The following is a 20,440-nucleotide window of genomic DNA, read 5'->3' on the forward strand; positions in this document are numbered from 1 at the left end:
GCAGCTTAACTAAAGTCAAATCAAAATGTATTGATCACGTACAAAGTTTAGCACATGGTGTAGCAGATGGTAGAGCAGATGGTGTAGCAAATGGTGTAGCAGATGGTAGAGCAGATGGTGTAGCAAATGGTGTAGCAGATGGTGTAGCAAATGGTGTAGCAGATGGTGTAGCAGATGTTGTAGCAGATGGTGTAGCAAATGGTGTAGCAGATGGTGTAGCAGATGGTGTTGGAGATGGTGTAGCAGATGGTGTAGCAGATGGTAGAGCAGATGGTGTAGCAAATGGTGTAGCAGATGGTGTAGCAAATGGTGTAGCAGATGGTGTAGCAGATGTTGTAGCAGATGGTGTAGCAAATGGTGTAGCAGATGGTGTAGCAGATGGTGTTGGAGATGGTGTTGCAAATGGTGTAGCAGAATGGTGTAGCAGATGGTGTAGGAGATGGTGTAGCAGATGCAGCAAAATGTTTATGTAACTAGTACACTCCCCTCTGTATATAGGACAGTGGAGCTAACATTTGTACATTTGGCTCTATACTCCAGCACTTTGGATTTGACATCACATGAGGCGACAGGTCAGAATGTCACCTTTTATTTGAGGGTATTTCATACGTATCTGTTTTACCGTTTAGAAATAAATGCACTTTATGTATCTAATATTATTATTATTATATTATATTATATTATATTATATTATATTATATTATATTATATTCCTCCCAATTGAATAGGTTTTTTTCTACATATGTATTTGGACAAATTCACTTATAGTATTAAAGCAGTCAAAAGTTGAGTATTTGGCCCATATTCCTAGCACACAATTGTGTTATGGTTAATGTTTTGCCCAATAGGAACTGAAGTGAATAATCTATTGTGTCACTTTTATTGTAAATTAGAATACAAGGTGTTTCTGAACAGTTCTAAATGAACTTGGATACTACCATGATTATGGATGATCATTAATTAATCATGTATAATGATGAGTGAGTGATAGCGTCACTGTTCAAATAAATACGGAGGGGAGTGTAACTGTATAACGAGACAGACAACTACACCAGGGTTGGGGTCAATTCAATTTCCATTTAGGAAGTAAACTGAATTACTTTTACTTCCTGAATTGACTGAATTAAAATGGAATTGATCCCAAACCTGGACCACACATTGGCAGACATTTCTGACAGATCAAATTGAAAAGCAATAAGGTTTCATCTTTTATTTGAAAGTCATGCCACAAGTTGACATAAAATACAAAATGAAAATAAATCATTTCCAGATCACTGTAAAATAACTATAAAATAACCACAGTGTAACTGAGGTTCACGTAATCAAATCGAACAAACGCATACGGTAACAAAAAAAGACACACAGACAAGCATACAGTACATAAGATACAGCCTTTCGATGTCTAGCTATTAGTAAACATATAAGCCTAGAGAACACAAGGTTAAGTGGATATATAAAATTAGCAAGAGTACAAAATATTGATAATAAAAGACACTTGTTATAAAGACCATAGTATCTTCTATAAGTTTCACCATGCAGTATATTATAGTCTCAAATTAATAAACATTGGCAGAAAAGTACAAGAGAATCACAAGCTCATTTGTCAAACGCATCAGACTCCATATTGGAAAACATGGCCGCCAATGATAAGAACACAGGTGTCACTTGTCTTGGTAAATTTGAGTCAGCAATGTCATACAGTATACATTATGCTATCGTAAAGATGATGTAACACCTGGCACAACCGTTAATAAAGTTTCATGACCAATATCCTTAACATGCAGCAGTATGCAGGCAAACGAGCTCAAGGCAGCTCCAAGGCTAGCTAAACGAGCTAACCTATGTAAATCATTGCACCATGTTGACGTATGTGTTCAACTGAAACATATAAAGTACTGTTTTGCCATTACACAGGCTTTAATAAAAACACAAAATCAAAATAAATCGTGAACACACAAAGAGTCTGCAATCATACGTTTTCGGTATTCCTCACATTTTTCAGGTTGTCCATGTCCAACAATGATGAAACGTTGTTTGTTTAAAAACGTAACTAGATAAGTATCCATCTTACAAGTATTGTCACGGAATATTGCCTTAAATGTCTCTCAACTATTATGCTCTTACCTCTGAAATAAATGTCTGGAATATATTGTACAATCCCTCCCAACTGGGATATCCCTATTGTGATTGTGGATTGGGTGCTTGTCTTTAAACTCAGAGTTTACAGAGTTTATAGCCTGCTAGGGACTTAGCACTACTTCCAAGTTTTATCAAACTGGTGTCAGAAGTGGGATAGTGCTCGTGGCCTTCGAAAAGTTGTCCTGTAAGACGCAGACCTTGTGATAGTGCAGAAGGGGACATGTTTTCTGAAATGGAAGGAGTAGTGTAATGATCCTATCCTTAACATGTGCCTAACAATCTCTTCCAATAGGGATATTGTTATTGGGTTCGGTGATATATTGTGACGAACACAAACACCCTATCTACATATCACAGTAGTGGACAAACACTTTGGTTGCTGCCACTTTCATATACAGTACATACTGTTCAGAATGCTGAATTCAAATGTTCAGAATCTGTCAAATACATGCAATTATGCAACATAAGCTGCATCAAAGTAGTAACAATGTTTACAACACTTTGAATAAAAAATATATTATCTTTGAAAATCAAACTGTGCGAGCTGATTTGAAGTCGTTTGCTACATGCGTCGGTGTTATTGGCTTGATATAAAACTGGCCAAAGTTCTGAATGTTCTGCTGTGTTTTTTGTACTTCAAACATTTGGCATGGGCCATCAGAAAACCCATACAACAATGCTAACCAGGCAACCAGATCAGTGAATTGACACTCCGCCCACCCAGGGTAAACCAATTGTACCTTGAGTGACTGTTGCTTTTGGCAAATGATAAGAATGCAATGAGATCACAAACATCATTCATTTTTGTCAAAGACACAAAATAAAGCATATTAGAAAGTAAAAGGTCTGAAAATTCTCACAATGTTGAACTAGCTACATGTACGTCCACCAGTGTAGCAAACAAAGTTCATTTACAGTAGAACTCTAAGCAACAAAACACATCTCTACAGTACAACAGTCTTTTTCCTCAGTTCTATTTTGGCACATATGCGGCACATACTTCACATGAGTTAAAAAGACCAGCAATGGTCTACCCTATGTGATACAACCCCTTGGTCCTGGGGCCTATAATGGTTCAGATATGGTCAGAACAGAACTTGCAATACAGCATTAGCTGATGATAGGGACTTGGGTTAATTAGCCAACTTCAGACATTGTTTGTATGTGGGGTGCAGCTGTTGTGAAACTGTTGTGTTGTGAAACTGAGTTTTATAAATAACCAAAATGGCTGCTGCTGCCAACTTGCCCACCACTGGTGCCCCTGATTCGAGTAGAACCGAGTGCCAGTCTGGCTGAATGGGCACACGTTGCCACATCAACAGCCAACTAACCATTCCCCTTTTGGCACGAAAACCTCTCCTTCCCCTACCATGAAAGACTAATCTACTTGGCTTGGCACAATGTCTTTTAACTCTGCCACACCTGCATCTGCTCTATGGCACTTTATCACTGTTACCTCTACCTCTCTCTACCATGATCACTGTTACCTCTACCTCTCTCTACCATGATATACCGTCCATAGCATTAGACTCTCTGTAACACATTACTTAAAGAGGCTGTACAGAACGTTGACCTCTAGGGGGGATCTTGAGTCAAAAAGCGTCCCCTAAATGGAAGAAATATTGCCCAGAAATGACCTCATCAGACCGAGAGGAGCACACCACTCCCACACCCATGAGGGAATTTTTATTTTTAGCCTAAAACTAAGGGGTGTTTGGTTTCAAGAGTTAAGAAATGGATTGTGATATCATTAAAATTGATTATCTATTGATTGATTGCTAACAATAAAGCCAAACTTTGAGGGAAACAATAAGAAATTCAACTTCCATACAGCCTCGTCATGCTTTATAACATGGTTATAATGCATTGTAACACTTGTCACAAGCATCTATAATGTCTTGTTATTATCATCTCAAAATTATCCTGAATAAATTACAGTCAATATGAGTAACTTCAAAATGTCCTTCATAGAGACATAATCTATTTTAAGCCTTATATAACAAGAAATGATAAACTAAAAGATTCATAGCGCTTATAACAAGTAATAAAGTATTATACCTGTCAAATTGAATTAAACCATTAGCGAAAACCATCTATCATACCACTACCCAATGTTGTTTAAACAACCACCTGTCTATCTGCCTTAGTCTGCAACTCAACACAATAGAAGGACATATGTCACACAGCATTTAAGTAGCGCTTTCGTCATTTGAACTTACAAATGATCATTAATACTAAAAGCTTATATCATCATGAATGGTGGGTGTCACTGATTCGTACCTGTAAAGGGACCATTTCAAACCTCTTGATATGATTCTGATATGATGTGCAATAGTGTAAACATGCTGATTCTTACAATACCGTTTGTTTCCCACATTGAAGAAAGAAAGAATAAAGAAGTATAGAATAGTAACAATAGAAGAACAATACAAGGACATGGACATATGATTAAAAACAATCTAAGACACATTCATTATACTGAATAAAAATATAAACGTAACATGTAAAGTGTTGCTCCCATGTTTCATGAGCTGAAATAAAAGATCCCAGAAATGTTCCAAGCTTATTTCTCTCAAATTGTGTGCACAAATTTGTTTACATCCCTGTTAGTGAGCATTTCTCCTTTGCCCAGATAATCCATCCACTTGACAGGTGTGGCATATCAAGAAGCTGATTAAACAGCATGATCATTACACTGGTGAAACTTGTGCTTGGGACAATAAAAGGCCACAAGTTTTGTCACACAACACCATGCCACAGATGTCTCAAGTTTTAAGGGAGCATACAATTGGTATGCTGACTGCAGGAATGTTCCCTAGAGATGTTGCCAGAGAATGTAATGTTAATTTCTCTACCATAAGCCTCCTCCAATATCATTTTAGAGAATTTGGCAGTACGTCCAACCTGCAACACAACCACAGACCATGTGTACACCATCCCAGGACCTCCACATCTGGCTTCTTCACCTGCGAGATCGTCTGAGACCAGTCACCCAGACAGCTGATGAAACTGAGGAGTATTTCTGTAATAAAGCCCTTTTGTGGACTCCCCAGTGGGTGGGCCTGGCTCCTAAGTGGATGGGCCTATGCCCTCCCAGGCGCACCAATGGCTGCGTCACTGCAAAGATGTGAACTCCATAGATTAGGGCCTAATTAATGTGTTTAAATTAGTGGAGGCTGGTGGGAGGAGCTATAGGAGGACGGGCTCCTATAGAATAAATGGAACGGTATCAAACACATCAAACATATGGAAACCACATGTTTGACTCCATTTCATTCATTCCATTTCAATGTGTCCGTCCTCGTATAGCTCCCTCCACCAGCCTCCAATGATTTAAGTTGACTGATTTCCTTATATGAACTGTAACTCAGTAAAATCGTTGAAATTATTGCATTTTGCATTCATATTTTTGTTCAGTATAATTAAACAAATGTGACAATAAAATTTTTGAAAAATGTACAAATGCCATTGTTGTTCAAGTAATGAAAAAAAGGCGCTGGAAAAAACACAAGTAAACAAGTAAAAGGGCTTGATGGTTTGATAAACAGAGAGATTGGTCGATGCTCTCCGCATTACATTCAAAAAAGAAATGTCTTGGGAATGATTCAAACTGATGTAGGATATGTCGTTGTTTCTTGACTGATCCTCTCAACGATGCTGTAAACAATAAATTATTTTAAAAAGACGTACACAGACATACTATCAGATCCTGCACTCCAAAAGTCTCTGCAATCATATAACACTTTTGAAATGATACTCAACATGACAACACAGCGTATGGGGCTTGCATCTCTTTTATCTCCAACGCTTGCCACTGTCAAAGATTGAGATAATTAGCCTGTGGAAAGCAGGTCAAAAGAGCGCGACATGACCTACATGAGAAGATATGCTAACTGTTTGTACCAGTGATGGTTCTGTATGAAGACATAGACTCTCTCAGTCTTGGCAAGACAAAAAGACACACTTTTCAAACTACCATTTCAAATAGCACTGAGTTTACTGTGATGCTAATCCAAAATGTCTGTGTTTCTTTCTGGAACAGTATAGAATCATAACAGAGTCAGAGCCAGGACCAAGGCTATGGCACAGGTTGTTTTTGGCAGGAGTCGACAGACGGATTTCCTCCCGCTCTTCTCTCCGTCCTTCGCTCTCTCTCTTCTTCCACTCATCCCTATATCCAGCCAAGCCCGTGAGCCCGTCAGAACTAAGCGAGGTGCATGATGTGTCCAAAGGCACAGACATAACACATGTATAAATGTATGTTCGCAAACATGCACACCCAACCCACACTCACCCCCCTCCCACACACACACACACAACTGATATACGCAGACAGAGGGACAACAGCTACTGTTTCTTGGGTCACATGATTCAAAGGCCCACAAGTCGAAAGCCCAGGTCACATGACAGGAGTCCCTGGACTCAGGAAGTGTCAGGCAGTGGCGTTGCCATAGAGAAGACCGATTGACGTGGCACAGTGGCGACTGGCGCCGGCAAGAGAGAGAGAGAGAAGGGAAAGCCTGATCTGTCTTTGGTCCCGTAAAGCACTTGATTATGGCAGGCGGAGCTCCACAGCTAAGCTACGTGTGTGTGTGTGTGTGTGTGTGTGTGTGTGTGTGTGTGTGTGTGTGTGTGTGTGTGTGTGTGTGTGTGTGTGTGTGTGTGTGTGTGTGTGTGTGTGTGTGTGTGTGTGTGTGTGTGTGTGTGTGTGTGTGTGTGTGTGTGTGTGTGTGTGTGTGTGTATAAAGGGGGATGGGGGATGCGCAATGCAGGCAGTCTTTTTTAGCCATGCTAAACTCGATATCGTCCATGGCAACCGGCAGAAGCGTAGTCCGAGGGGAGTGGGAGGAGGAAAGGGGGATGGATGGGATGGAAGGGGGAGGAGGCAAGGCTACACTCACATAAACACCAGCAGCCCCCCACGGGAGGTCATTGGTGCTTTTGGCGTCACTTTCTTGGTAGTTGGCTTGTTTTGTGGGGACTATAGAAAGTGGATGATAGACAGAGGTTGCATCCCAAATGACACTCAGTCATTGATGGAAGAAACAGTAACGGCTGATAATATGGTCTTTCTGGGACTACAATGGGGCTGCGACATCAGTCAAGAGACAGAGTAAAAAACACTCAGCGAATAGGATGGATAGAGGGGTCCCAGTATACCACCCAATACCATGACCCCCCTCCCACCCGACATATGGCTGGTCCTAAAAAGACACAGGGTCCTAAAGAGACCCACTCAGCCTTAAGGCGATGCATAGCCCTTAGTGACACTGGGGAGTGCAGGCGCATGTTAAAAGGTATGTGTGTGTGGGAGAGTTGAAGGCATGTAGAGAGATAGGAGTGTGTGGTTGTTTCTGAAATCTGTCTTGTCTACTACTTACTAAAACTAAATACTGTGTGCTAATCATGCTACATACTATTAAGAATGTACTGTTTAGTATATGTATGCAGTAAGGAACATATCAGCATACTAGACTCACCCACACTGAGAATGCGTCATCTAATCAGTTAGTTCCCGCTATTCGTTCATTTTGGTACAGCCCGTCCTCTTTTCTGATGAATAGATTATTATCAGCTGTTGTCAATCATACGTGGGTCTGAAATTATGCTTCTCTGCCTCAATAGTGTGCAGCAAATTATAGTAGATGAAAAAATGAAATCAGTCTGGCATCCTGGCAATTAAAGCACACTAAGTTTTAAAGCATACTGTTTGTCAAATACTATGAAACTTTCTATTTTCGCATACTCAGCCTACCATTTAGAATGCAAGTACAGGTATTCAGACACGGCCTGTGTGTGTGTGTGTGTGTGTGTGTGTGTGTGTGTGTGTGAGAGAGAGAGAGAGGGGGGAGAGAGCGAGAGAAAGAGAGAGAGAGAGCGCGAGAGAGAGAGAGAAAGAGAAAGAGAAAAAAGACACCAAGCTGTGTCTGTATATGTTTAGGGGAGCCCCGGGTCAGGTGGAGCTAGATCCCAGGGTTAACAGGTTAATTGCCATGCTTGGTATAGTGGTGGGGAGGGGAGGGGGAGGCAAAGGGTTGCCATGATGACAAAGGTCAAAGGTAAAGCTCCGACATTCCATGGCGAGAGCGGAGACGGAAGGGACGTCATATGTTGATGAGTGTGGTGCAGGTGATGAGGCGCACGGTGACTGTGCCTGGGAGGTCGTTGTCTTGGCGATTGCCCTTGTCGCGCAGGTGGAGCGTGTGCTGCACCTGCCGGTCGTTCGGGTCACTGGACAGGGTCACCTGACCCAGGAAGGTATCCACAATCACATTCTTATTGTAGATCTATTATGGTATGGCCCAAAGGTAGAGCAGAGGGGAAAGAGAGGGGGATTTGAAAGAGAACAAAGAGAAAAAGAGAGAGAGCATAGGAAAACAGTGATACAAAAAAAAGTTTGAACAAAACAGATTCAAGAGATAGACGGATACATATGAACACAAAGACGGACAGACAAGGAAAAGTTCCTCTCCTCCGTCTGTGCTCACCTCAATGTGGATGCCTTCCTTGGGCTTCTTGCGATAGAACAGGCCTTTGACGTCGAAGTTGGGGCTCCGTGTGTCCTTGTGCACTGGTGAGCGCACCCGCTCCCCCTCACAGGTGATGATGACGTACGGGTCAGAGGCTAGGAAGGACAGGGAGGGAGGGAAGCGGGACAGCTGTCAATCACCGTGTCAATGTACTCAATTATGCAGGACAAAACCAACTCTTAGGTCTAGTCTAATAAATCAATCAATCAATCAATCAATCAATAATATGTTGTTGTATTGTCCCTTACACCGGATAGGTGAAATGTGTTATACCCTGGAAAGAATTAGGGTTAAGCACCTTGCTGAAGGGCACATCGACACAATTTTCACCTTGGCTCATGTATTCAAACCAGTGACCTTTCGGTTACTGGCCCAATACTCTAACCGCTAGGCTACGTGCTACCCTTCTCTGGCCATCAGACCAACCAGTAATCAGACAGGTCTCTGACAGGTAGGTGGAAAAGGGTTTTAGTTGCTTGCGCTAGTAAGTAGGTAGAGGATATGGGGAGGGGGAACTATTGAAGACTATATGTACTTGTGTAGATCTGAAAGTGAGGGCATAAGTTTCAGCCATATGACAAAAAGTCTTCCTAGACCTATCAGAGTGCTAGGAAGAACTACTACCAAATTGCTTATACCTATCCAATCCTCTCAGATCTACATGAAGCTAGGGGTTAGGGGTTGTTTCTGGGCTGAGCCAAAGCCTATTGGACTAACTGTGCAGTATGTCTAGTTGTAGCTAAGCCCCTAGCCACTAGGTGGTGCTGAAGTACCTCCTGTTTTGGCCAGGTGCCTCTTCTTGTTGGGATTGAGACAGTGCAGCTCTGTGTATGACCAGAAAAGTTTAGGCCTTGCATTACCTTGCAATGCAATCTGTGGCACACACACATAAACCCATAGACACAACAACAAAAGATACTAAAACTCAAGTTACCCCTAATATAGCTCGGCCCAGTAATGTGAAAAGGGTATATGCATGTCAGCTCCCAAAGCCTCCCAACCACATGGGTGCATACTGTATCTTACTTTACTATAGGTCTACTATTTCCTACAGTAACCTTACTAGCTTACCCCCATTAGAGTCCTGGCCCTGGAGTCCCTCTGCACTCAGAACGTGGACCTGGGTGACCAGCTGGGGGTAACCACACATGCCCGTCCAACACGTCTGGGGGGGCTCGTCTAGGTTCAACTCTCTGTGGGGGAAGGAAAGAAAGTGAATATGGGTGTTATTAATTTAGATGAGGACAATGGCAGTGGATGACAAATTACGTGAAAAAAGTACTGGGTCCACTTAGAGAATCAGTTTAAATTGATCAAAAAGCAAATGTTATTTTACAGAAATATTCAAATTCAACTAGTGTGTGCATGTTAAAGGGAAAGTTCACTTTCTTGAAGTCTTAAAATACGAAAAAAGTTTAAAAAGTGAACTATCCCTTTAACATGCACACCAGTTACATTTGATACGTTTCTATAAAATTATGTTTGCTTTTTTATCAGTTTCAACTGATTCAAATTAAGCAATCATAGAAAAAAAAGAATACTGTTCAATTTAATTTAACAATCCCAGTGAACTATCCCTTTAATGTTGGCTATCCCTTTGTAATGGTCAGGAGGTCAGGGGGGTGGGGGTGGGGCTGCATGTCGGCCGGCTGGTTTACTTGCAGTCTGAAGGCACGTCGGTGAAGACCCGCAACAGGAAGTCACCCTGCTGCCTGGGGTCAAAAGTCGTGGGGATGATGACGTAGCGACCCTCTTTGAGCTCCTTCCTGAGGAAGACGCAGCGCGAGTTGATGTAGATGGAGCCCGCCACCTTCTGCTGGGACGTGTGCATGCGGTACTTTCTGTTCAGTTCCACCTAGAGGATGGGAGGGTACATAACAAGAGGCAAAAGGTTAAATTAAACATTCATGTGGAGTGACTGAGTGTGTTCATCTTCCTGTGTATGCATCTGTGTGTGTCCATCTGTGTGCGTTTGTCTTCATTGCGTGTGTGTGTGTGTGTGTGTGTGTGTGTGTGTGTGTGCGTGCGTGCGTGCGTGCGTATGTATGTACCCGGTGAATGTCAAAGCCTATGGCCAGGTTATCTCCTTTGCCCTCTTTGGTGGTGGCTCTCCTCTCCTTCTGCTGCAGGGCGATCAACACCTCGTCCTCTACCTTCTTCACATCAAACACAAACTGCAGAGAGAGACAAACACACATAAACACACTGATCCAAACACTCTTCCAATCAAATACAGTACATTTACATTTTAAACATGCAAAGGCACAGTACACAGTACACACACCCTCCCACCCAACCTCATACCATCCACCCACACTCTCCCCACTTCCATCCACCCCCATGCACCCCACCTGTGGGTTCTGCAGGAAGGTAGCCTTGTGGTTGATGCAGCCCCCAGAGCGGTTCCTCAGGGGATCTTGGCGGGGGACCCATGAGCCCCTCATCACCTCCTCCTCCCAGGTCTTGTGGATGCTCAGGTAGGAGGTGTTGATGAGGCGGCACAGGATCAGGTCTGTGAAGTACTGGCAGAAGTCATCAAACGTCATCCTGGGATGGAAAGGGAGGGAGGATATATTTAGGATCTAGGGCTAGTTTCCCGGATCCAGATTAAGCATAGTGCTGAGCGTGCTTTTTAGTCTGGGACTAGGATAAATCTGTGTGTGTGAAATGGCCACTAATATTTAAATTGTGTGTGTGTGTGTGTGTGTGTGTGTGTGTGTGCGTGCGTGTGTATTGTGGTTCCCCTCACCAAAACTCTCCGTCGTCCTGCACGGTGACACCCAGCTTCTCTCTCTCACTCTTGCTCACCTTCTTCCACTCATCTGAGCTGGGAGCACAGACAGGAAATTACCTCATGTTAGACAGCACGACATACAGGAAATGACAGAGAAGACATAACACTGGGATAAACATTTGATTGGAGATTGAGCACCACTGAGACAGATAGAGACATAATCTCAATTGCTAAATTCAGCACCATGTGTATGTCTATGAGTGTGTGTGTGTGCGCCTGTGTGCATGTGAAAATACATGTTTATTTGTTTCTTTCAAATCCCTGCCAGTGCCACAACTTCTGTGACAACTTCCTCATCAAACAGTGAAATGGAATCTTCAACTCCAGTTTTGATCAAACCCCAGATAAATGATTAATTCATTATTGTGACTGTATGAATGAAGGGAGACGACTCCTTTAATATCACCACTCAGTCACTTCCCCTTAGGAACTAACATCTCTCTCCTTTACCTAGTCAATAATTCAGTTGTCTTCATGAGCGAGCCCTACAATCTCTGCTGTGTCACACAACCTAGCGACAAACAATAGGACATAACAGAAGGAGAAAGAGAGATGCTTGTCTTCTCCCCATCCTATTACATCATGTTCATTTCAATCTCCTCCATTCTCCTCCGGGGAGAGGGTAGGGTGTGTGTCAGTGTGTGCGTGCAGCTTACATGTTTGAGTGTGCGTCTGTGACACAAGAAGCAAGAAGTATACACACATACACTGACACACACACACAAAGCATTCCCCATTTCAGTAGAGGGAGAACACCTCTCTTTCCACCTCAATACTCCTACATGGTCTAGTCTTTCCGATGCAGTAAAGGCTCTCTGAAGAGAAGCTTCCATTACGCACAGACTGTCTCAGCCAGACTGTCTGACTCTATAGGTGGGACAGTAAATTACACTTGAAAAGTCTTGCAGATGGCCTATTCTCTGTCCGTGTTCGAATGCCCGTACCTAGTGTTCTAAATAGTAGGCATTTTGGGAATGCGAAAAACGTTTTATAGTATTTGAAATGTCAAATATTGAGTATGCTTTAAATGTCAAGATGTCATAAAAAAAATGCTTTTCGTCTAGTAGAATTCACTGCACACCATTGAAGAATAGAATCGTCTTTCCGGACCCAGGTGTGTTTGACAGCTGATAATCAGAGGAGTTGATGCGCTGTACCAAAATTAACGAATGTTGTGTACATAGAATTAGAATGAGAATTAGAATGAATTGGGATACCCATTCTACTCATGCTAATTCTATGGTTGTGTAGTACCACCTTCAGGCCTAAAGTGGACAGTATTGTGTATTTACCTGTCACTCCAGGGCCCGCTCCACTCCTTCTCTCCCCATGGGTTCCTCATGCGGATCATGTTGAGCTTCTCTGACTTGAAGAAGGCCAGCAGGCCCTGGCCCAGACGCACCTTCTTCACATCCGTCACCGCGTATGCGTGACCTTTAACCAGGCCGCAGTCCAGCCGCGCCTCCATGTCCTCCACAGTGGTTGCCTATGAGACAATTAATAGTCAATTCATTAATTAATCATTATTTATTTACTTGTTCAACACATTTCATACACAGAACACAGCTCAAAGTGCTTGGGTTGTGACAAGGGTTGTGTTTATTAGGGAGTGCGATAGAAAAACATTTTCAAACGTCTTTTCGACAGAGAATTAAAATGTGCATTTCTTATTGGGCAAGTCCAGCTGTTTCAGACAGTTTTGGTCTGTTTTATGCCTAATGAATTTATTTTAATTTTATCTTTATTTAACCAGGTAAGTCAGTTAAGAACACATTCTTATTTTCAATGACGGCCTGGGAACAATGGGTTATCTGCCTGTTCAGGGGCAGAACGACAGATTTGTACCTTGTCAGCTTGGGGGTTTGAACTCGCAACCTTCCGGTTACTAGTCCAACGCTCTATCCACTAGGCTATGCTGCCGCCCCATAAATAAATAAAGCCCAGTGAAGTTGAACTGAGTGTTGGTTTGTTTGGATTGAACTTGCACCGCAAGCGGCCGGTGCGGTCCCTGTGCTATTTGATCATTCAATTATAATTAAGCAAAAGGCCCTGAGTAATGAGCCTGTTTCACAAACGGTGTGATGCAACGACAGCAAGGGAACAACTACTAAGGAGAGAGAAGGAAAACATGAGGAGAGAGAAGACAGGAAGGAAATTAGGGAAAGCAGGGTCGTATTCATAAGTGCACAACGTAGCAAAACATTTTGCAATGGAAAACAAAACAATTGCGTTTTGTTATTGGGCGAGGTCTGGTAGTCCCTCCCCATTTTTGTACATTTTCTTCCATTTGGTGCCTAATGAATACAACCCTGGGGACTCGCGAGCTGCACTAAGAAAAGCAACTGAAACACATTTGTTTGGAACGGCATAGTTCTTCCATTGAAATGCATGTCAAATGAGTGTATTGCAATATTGCAAAGCAATATTGATGATTTGATACGGTATTGATATCGTTTCATATCTCTATAAACAAGGCATATTGTCATTTTATTGCCATTTTAATTTATTCTTCCTGTTAACCTACACTACTATGTAAAAAAAATATACATGACTGTTCCTGCAGGCCCTCTCACAGACCTTCTCACAGACTCTCAACTTAAAGACGTCCTCTAGCGATTGTTTTGCTTTTACTGTTAAAAGCGATATCCCAAGTATAAATACAGTGAAGTACACTAAAGGGTAAAAAAAATGTTCTGAGCAAAATAATGTTTTTTAGACAAAACTGGAAACTTCAAGGAGTAGGGCATTCAAGGAATTGGTCTGATGGAAATCTGTGATGTCACCGGCCTCCCCCTTGCTTTAGGAACAACAGAGAAGCTTAACAGCTTCTATCCGCAAGTCATAAGCTGAACAATTAATCAAATGTTTACCAGGACTATTTGCATTGACCCCCCCTCCCTTTGTTTTGACACTGCTGCTACTCTCTGTTTATTATCTATGCATAGTCACTCTTCACCTACCTACATGTACAAATTACCTCAACTAACCTGTACCCACACACACTGACTCAGTACCGGTACCCCCTGTATATAGCCTCGTTATTGTTATTTTATTGTGTTACTTTTTTCTTTTTTTTAAACTTTAGTTTATTTAGTAAATATTTTCTAAACTCCATTTCCTTAAAACTGCAGTGTTTGTTAAGGGCTTGTAAGTAAGCATTTCACGGTAAGCTCTACCTCGCCACATGTGACAAATAACATTTGATTTGAATAGAGAACAAAAGAGGAAAGGCCCACCGCCACACCTGTGCCATGTCATGACTTATCTTGAATACCTATTGAGATGTGCCTTTTATTAAGTAAAGGTGTTAAATGAGATGAAAAGGACACTGATTGTCACTTTAAGCGTTCTTAATTGTCTGCAGATGGGCCATCAACTGTGGATGGGCTTCCCATTGTATACAATGGGAACATTCATACCTTGCCAAATGGGAACATTCATACCTTGCCCAATGGGAACATTCATACCTTGCCCAATGGGAACATTCATACCTTGCCCAATGGGAACATTCATACCTTGCCCAATGGGAACATTCATACCTTGCCCAATGGGAACATTCATATTGCCAAATGGGAACATTCATACCTTGCCCAATGGGAACATTCATACCTTGCCCAATGGGAACATTCATACCTTGCCCAATGGGAACATTCATACCTTGCCCAATGGGAACATTCATACCTTGCCCAATGGGAACATTCATACCTTGCCCAATGGGAACATTCATACCTTGCCCAATGGGAACATTCATACCTTGCCCAATGGGAACATTCATACCTTGCCCAATGGGAACATTCATACCTTTGCCCAATGGGAACATTCATACCTTGCCCAATGGGAACATTCATACCTTGCCCAATGGGAACATTCATACCTTGCCCAATGGGAACATTCATACCTTGCCCAATGGGAACATTCATACCTTGCCCAATGGGAACATTCATACCTTGCCCAATGGGAACATTCATACCTTGCCCAATGGGAACATTCATACCTTGCCCAATGGGAACATTCATACCTTGCCCAATGGGAAATCTGCAAGCAGTTGTCTGGACTTCACAGAGCAATGGGAGTGAACAGAAAAGTGAACATTCACACAGTTGCAATCAATGTCTTTTACAAACCCTGATATGATATCGATATGGGATTTGAAGGAAAAAGGGCAATCAGAAGGCCTGAGTACAGTATTTGAGATCTTTCTTTAGCTTGTTGATGACAATTGACAGGGGTTTACACTTTTGGGACTATTCCAGAATACTAATAATATTTTAACCCAGGTGTGATAGACCTATTCTGTCTAGGCCATCAGTTCTGTGGAATATGTTCTTCAAGAATTCCCTACCACACAAATTATTTTTCAAACCCAGTTTATAGAAAACAATGGGGTGGGGGTTGAGACAAAAAGCAATTAGGCTTGGAGTCTGGGGAGAGAGATGCATGAGAGTGGCTTTTAAGATGCCTTTGTTGTATTCCTAAATCAGACCTCCTCACAACAAAAATCCTGTGAATAGAGTCTAGCATTTTTATATAACTTTGTAACTTTGCCAGGACGTTAACAACAATAACCAAACGACAACCACCAGACGTATCATGTCCAAGGAATTAAAGACGTTGGCTTTCAGCCCTGTCAGGGCCATTCGTCGGGGCCGTTCGTCGAATGGATCCTCAAGAAAAATCAGGAATATAAAACACTTATCTCTCCCAGTTGAGCTTGAGTACTTGACTCGGAATCACACAATGCTGGACTGTAAATAAGTTCTAGTGCAGGGGTGGACCTATATGGTGGCATACAAAGAGAGAGATAAACAACAAGCATATCGTCTGAGATCCCCAAAGATTGGAAAGATGTCACGGTCATCCCCCTCTTCAAAGGGGGAGACACTCTAGACCCAAACTGCTACAGACCTATATCTATCTTACCCTGCCTTTCTAAGGTCGTCGAAAGCCAAATTAACAAACAGATCACCCACCATTTCGGATTCCACCGTACCTTCTACGCTATGCAATCTGGCTTCCGAGCTGGTCATGGGTGCACCTCAGTCACGCTCAAGGTCCTAAACGATATCATAACTGCCATCAATAACAGACAATACTGTGCAGCCATATTCATCGACCTGGCCAAGGCTTTCAACTCTGTCAATCACCACATTCTTATCGGCAGACTCAACAGCCTTGGTTTCTCAAATGACTGCCTCGCCTGGTTCACCAACTACTTCTCTGAATGAGTTCAGTGTGTCAAATCGGAGGGCATGTTGTCCGGACCTCTTGCAATCTCTATGGGGGTGCCACAGGGTTCAATTCATTGGCCGACTCTCTTCTCTGTATACATCAATGATGTTGCTCTTGCTGCTGGTGAATCTCTGATCCACCTCTACGCAGACGACACCATTCTGTATACTTCTGGCCCTTCTTTGGACACTACAACTCTCCTTCCGTGGCCTCCAACTGCTCTTAAATGCAAGTAAAACTAAATGCATGCTCTTCAACCGATCGCTGCCCGCACCTGCCCGCCCGTCCAGCATCACTACTCTGGACGGTTCTGACCTAGAATATGTAGACAAATACAAGGTGTCTGGTTAGACTGTAAACTATCCTTCCAGACTCACATTAAGCATCTCCAATCCAAAATTAAATCTAGAATTGGCTTCCTATTTGGCAACAAAGCATCCTTCACTCATGCTACAAAACATATCCTCGTAAAACTGACTATCCTACCGATCCTCGACTTTGGCGATGTCATTTACAAAATAGCCTCCAACACTCTACTCAACAAATTGGATGCAGTCTATCACAGTGCCATCTGTTTTGTCACCAAAGCCCCATAAACTACCCACCACTGCGACCTGTACACTCTCGTTGGCTGGCCCTCGCTTCATACTCGTCGCCAAACCCACTGGCTCCAGGTCATCTACAAGTCTTTGCTAGGTAAAGCACTGCCTTATCTCAGTTCACTGGTCACCATAGCAGCACCTACCCGCAGCACTCACTCCAGCAGGCGTATTTCACTGGTCACCCCCAAAGACAATTCCTCCTTTGGCCAGCCTTCCTTCCAGTTCTCTGCTGCCAATGACTGGAACGAACTGCAAAAATCGCTGAAGCTGGAGACTCTTATCTCCCTCACTAACTTTAAGCACCAGCTGTCAGAGCAGCTCACAGATCATTGCACCTGTACATAGCCCATCTGTAAATAGCCCATCCAACTACCTCATTCACACACTGTATTTATTTATTTTGCTCTTTTGCACCCCAGTATCTCTACTTGCACATTCATCTTCTGCACATCTATCACTCCAGTGTTTAATTGCTATATCGTAATTACCTCGCCACTCTGAACCTCCGGCGCCGACAGAGATGTCCGCCTCGCTTCGCGTTCCTAGGAAACTATGCAGTATTTTGTTTTTTTTACATGTTTTTTCTTACATTGGTACCCCAGGTAATCTTAGGTTTTATTACATACAGTCGGGAGGCACTACTGGATTAAACAGCAACGTCAACTCACCATCATTATGATCAATAATACGACTTTCCCGAAGCGGATCCTGTGTTTTGCCCACCACCCAGGACAATAGATCGGATCCCAGCCGGCGAACCAAAACAACGTCGCCGTAAAAGGGGCAGACGAAGCGGTCTTCTGGTCAGGCTCCGGAGACGGGCACATCGCGCACTGCTCCCGAGCATAGTACTCGCCAATGTCCAGTCTCTTGACAACAAGGTTGATGAAATCCGAGCAAGGTTAGCATTCTAGAGAGACATAGGAAACTGTAACGTTCTTTGCTCCACGGAAACATGGCTCACTTGAGACAGGCTATCGGAGTCGGTACAGCCAGCTGGTTTCTTCACGCATCACGCCGACAGAAACAAGCATCTTTCTAGTAAGAAGAGGGGTGGGGAGGGGTATGCCTTATAATTAACGAGACGTGGTGTGATCATAACAACATACAGGAACTCAATCCTTCTGTTCACCTGACTTAGAATTCCTCACAATCAAATGTCGACCGCATTATCTACCAAGAGAATTCTCTTCGATTATATTCACAGCCGCATATATTCCCCCCAAGCAGACACATCGACGGTCCTGAACTAACTTTATTTGACTCTATGTAAACTGGAAACCACATATCCTGAGGCTGCATTCATTGTAGCTGGGGATTTTAACAAGGCTAATCTGAAAACAAGACTCCATAAATTCTATCAGCATATCGATTGTGCTACCAGGACTGGTAAAACCCTGGATCATTGTTATTCTAACTTCCGCGGCTCATATAAGGCCCTCCCCCGCCCTCCTTTCGGAAAAGCTGACCACAACTCAATTTTGTTGTTCCCAGCCTATTCAACGCTGGTCCAACCAATCTGATTCCACACTTCAAGATTGCTTCGATCACGTGGATTGGGATATGTTCCGAATACGCTGATTCGGTGAGCGAGTTTATTAGCAAGTGCATCGGCGATGTCGTACCCACAGCAACTATTAAAACATTCCCAAACCAGAAACCGTGGATTGATGGCAGCATTCGCACAAAACTGAAAGTGTGAACCACTGCTTTTAACCAGGGCAAGGTGACCGGAAACATGACTGAATACAAACAGTGTAGCTATTCCCTCCGCAAGGCAATCAAACAAGCTAAGCGTCGGTATAGAGACAAAGTAGAGTCGCAATTCAACGGCTCAGACACAAGCGGTATGTGGCAGGGTCTACAGTCAATCACAGATTACAAAAAGAAAACCAGCCCCGTCGCGGACCAGGATGTCTTGCTCCCAGACAGACTAAACAACTTCTTTGCTCGCTTTGAGGACAATACAGTGCCACTGACACGGCCCGCTACCAAAACCTGCAGACTCTCCTTCACTGCAGCCAAGTGAGTAAAACATTTAAACGTGTTAACGTGTTAACATATTCAATCAATCCTTATCCCAGTCTGCTGTTCCCACATGCTTCAAGAGGGCCACCATTGTTCCTGTTCTCAAGAAAGCTAAGGTAACTGAGCTAAACGACTACTGCCCCGTAGCACTCACGTCATCATGAAGTGCTTTGAGAGACTAGTCAAGGACCATATCACCTCCACCCTACCTGACACCCTAGACCCACTCCAATTTGCTTACCACCCCAATAGGTCCACAGACGACGCAATCGCAACCACACTGCACACTGCCCTAACCCATCTGGACAAGAGGAACACCTATGTGAGAATGCTGTTCATCGACTACAGCTCAGCATTTAACACCATAGTAAAACTCATCATCAAGCTCGAGACCCCGCCCTGTGCAACTGGGTACTGGGCTTCCTGACGGGCTGCCCCCAGGTGGTGAGGGTAGGTAACAACATCTCCACCCCGCTGATCCTCATCACTGGAGCCCCCCAAGGGTGCGTTCTGAGCTCTCTCCTGTACTCCCTGTTCACCCACGACTACGTGGCCATGCACGCCTCCAACTCAATCATCAAGTTTGCAGACGACACTACAGTGGTAGGCTTGATTACCAACAACGACGAGACAGCCTACAGGGAGGAGGTGAGGGCCCTCTGAGTCTGGTGTCAGGAAAATAACCTCACACTCAACGTCAACAAAACAAAGGAGATGATCGTGGACTTCAGGAAACAGCAGAGGGAGCACCCCCCTATCCACATCGACGGGACATTAGTGGAGAGGAAAGTAAGTTTTAAGTTCCTCGGCGTACACATCACAGACAAACTGAATTGGTCCACCCACACAGACAGCGTGGTGAAGTAGGCGCAGCAGCAGCTCTTCAACCTCAGGAGGCTGAATAAATTCGGATTGTCACCAAAAGCACTCACAAACTTTTACAGATGCACAATCGAGAGCATCCTGTCTCTCCAGAGGGTAGTGAGGTCTGCACAACGCATCACCGGGGGCAAACTACCTGCCCTCCAGGACACCTACACCACCCGATGTCACAGGAAGGCCATAAAGATCATCAAGGACAACAACCACCCGAGCCACTGCCTGTTCACCCCGCTATC

The 20,440-nt window shown here is 43.4% G+C and overlaps 1 protein-coding gene across 2 annotated transcripts in view; it reads right to left on the reverse strand.

Annotated features, from left to right (window-relative positions):
* Positions 1 to 6,837: 6,837 nt before the first annotated feature.
* The window catches only part of LOC112228396 (calpain-5-like), a 72,084-nt gene continuing 58,481 nt past the window's right edge, over positions 6,838 to 20,440 (reverse strand). For both annotated transcript variants that reach the window (XM_024393683.2, XM_024393682.2), the window contains 8 exons: positions 12,756 to 12,949; positions 11,419 to 11,496; positions 11,021 to 11,216; positions 10,721 to 10,843; positions 10,328 to 10,524; positions 9,741 to 9,862; positions 8,628 to 8,764; positions 6,838 to 8,426 (listed from right to left, as the gene is read on the reverse strand). In XM_024393683.2, coding sequence (XP_024249451.1) covers positions 8,244 to 8,426; positions 8,628 to 8,764; positions 9,741 to 9,862; positions 10,328 to 10,524; positions 10,721 to 10,843; positions 11,021 to 11,216; positions 11,419 to 11,496; positions 12,756 to 12,949 — 1,230 coding nt within the window. In that variant the 3' untranslated portion in view covers positions 6,838 to 8,243. The remainder of the gene's footprint in view (positions 8,427 to 8,627; positions 8,765 to 9,740; positions 9,863 to 10,327; positions 10,525 to 10,720; positions 10,844 to 11,020; positions 11,217 to 11,418; positions 11,497 to 12,755; positions 12,950 to 20,440) is intronic.

Source organism: Oncorhynchus tshawytscha, linkage group LG30, assembly GCF_018296145.1.
Source record: "Oncorhynchus tshawytscha isolate Ot180627B linkage group LG30, Otsh_v2.0, whole genome shotgun sequence".
NCBI lineage: Eukaryota > Metazoa > Chordata > Actinopteri > Salmoniformes > Salmonidae > Oncorhynchus > Oncorhynchus tshawytscha.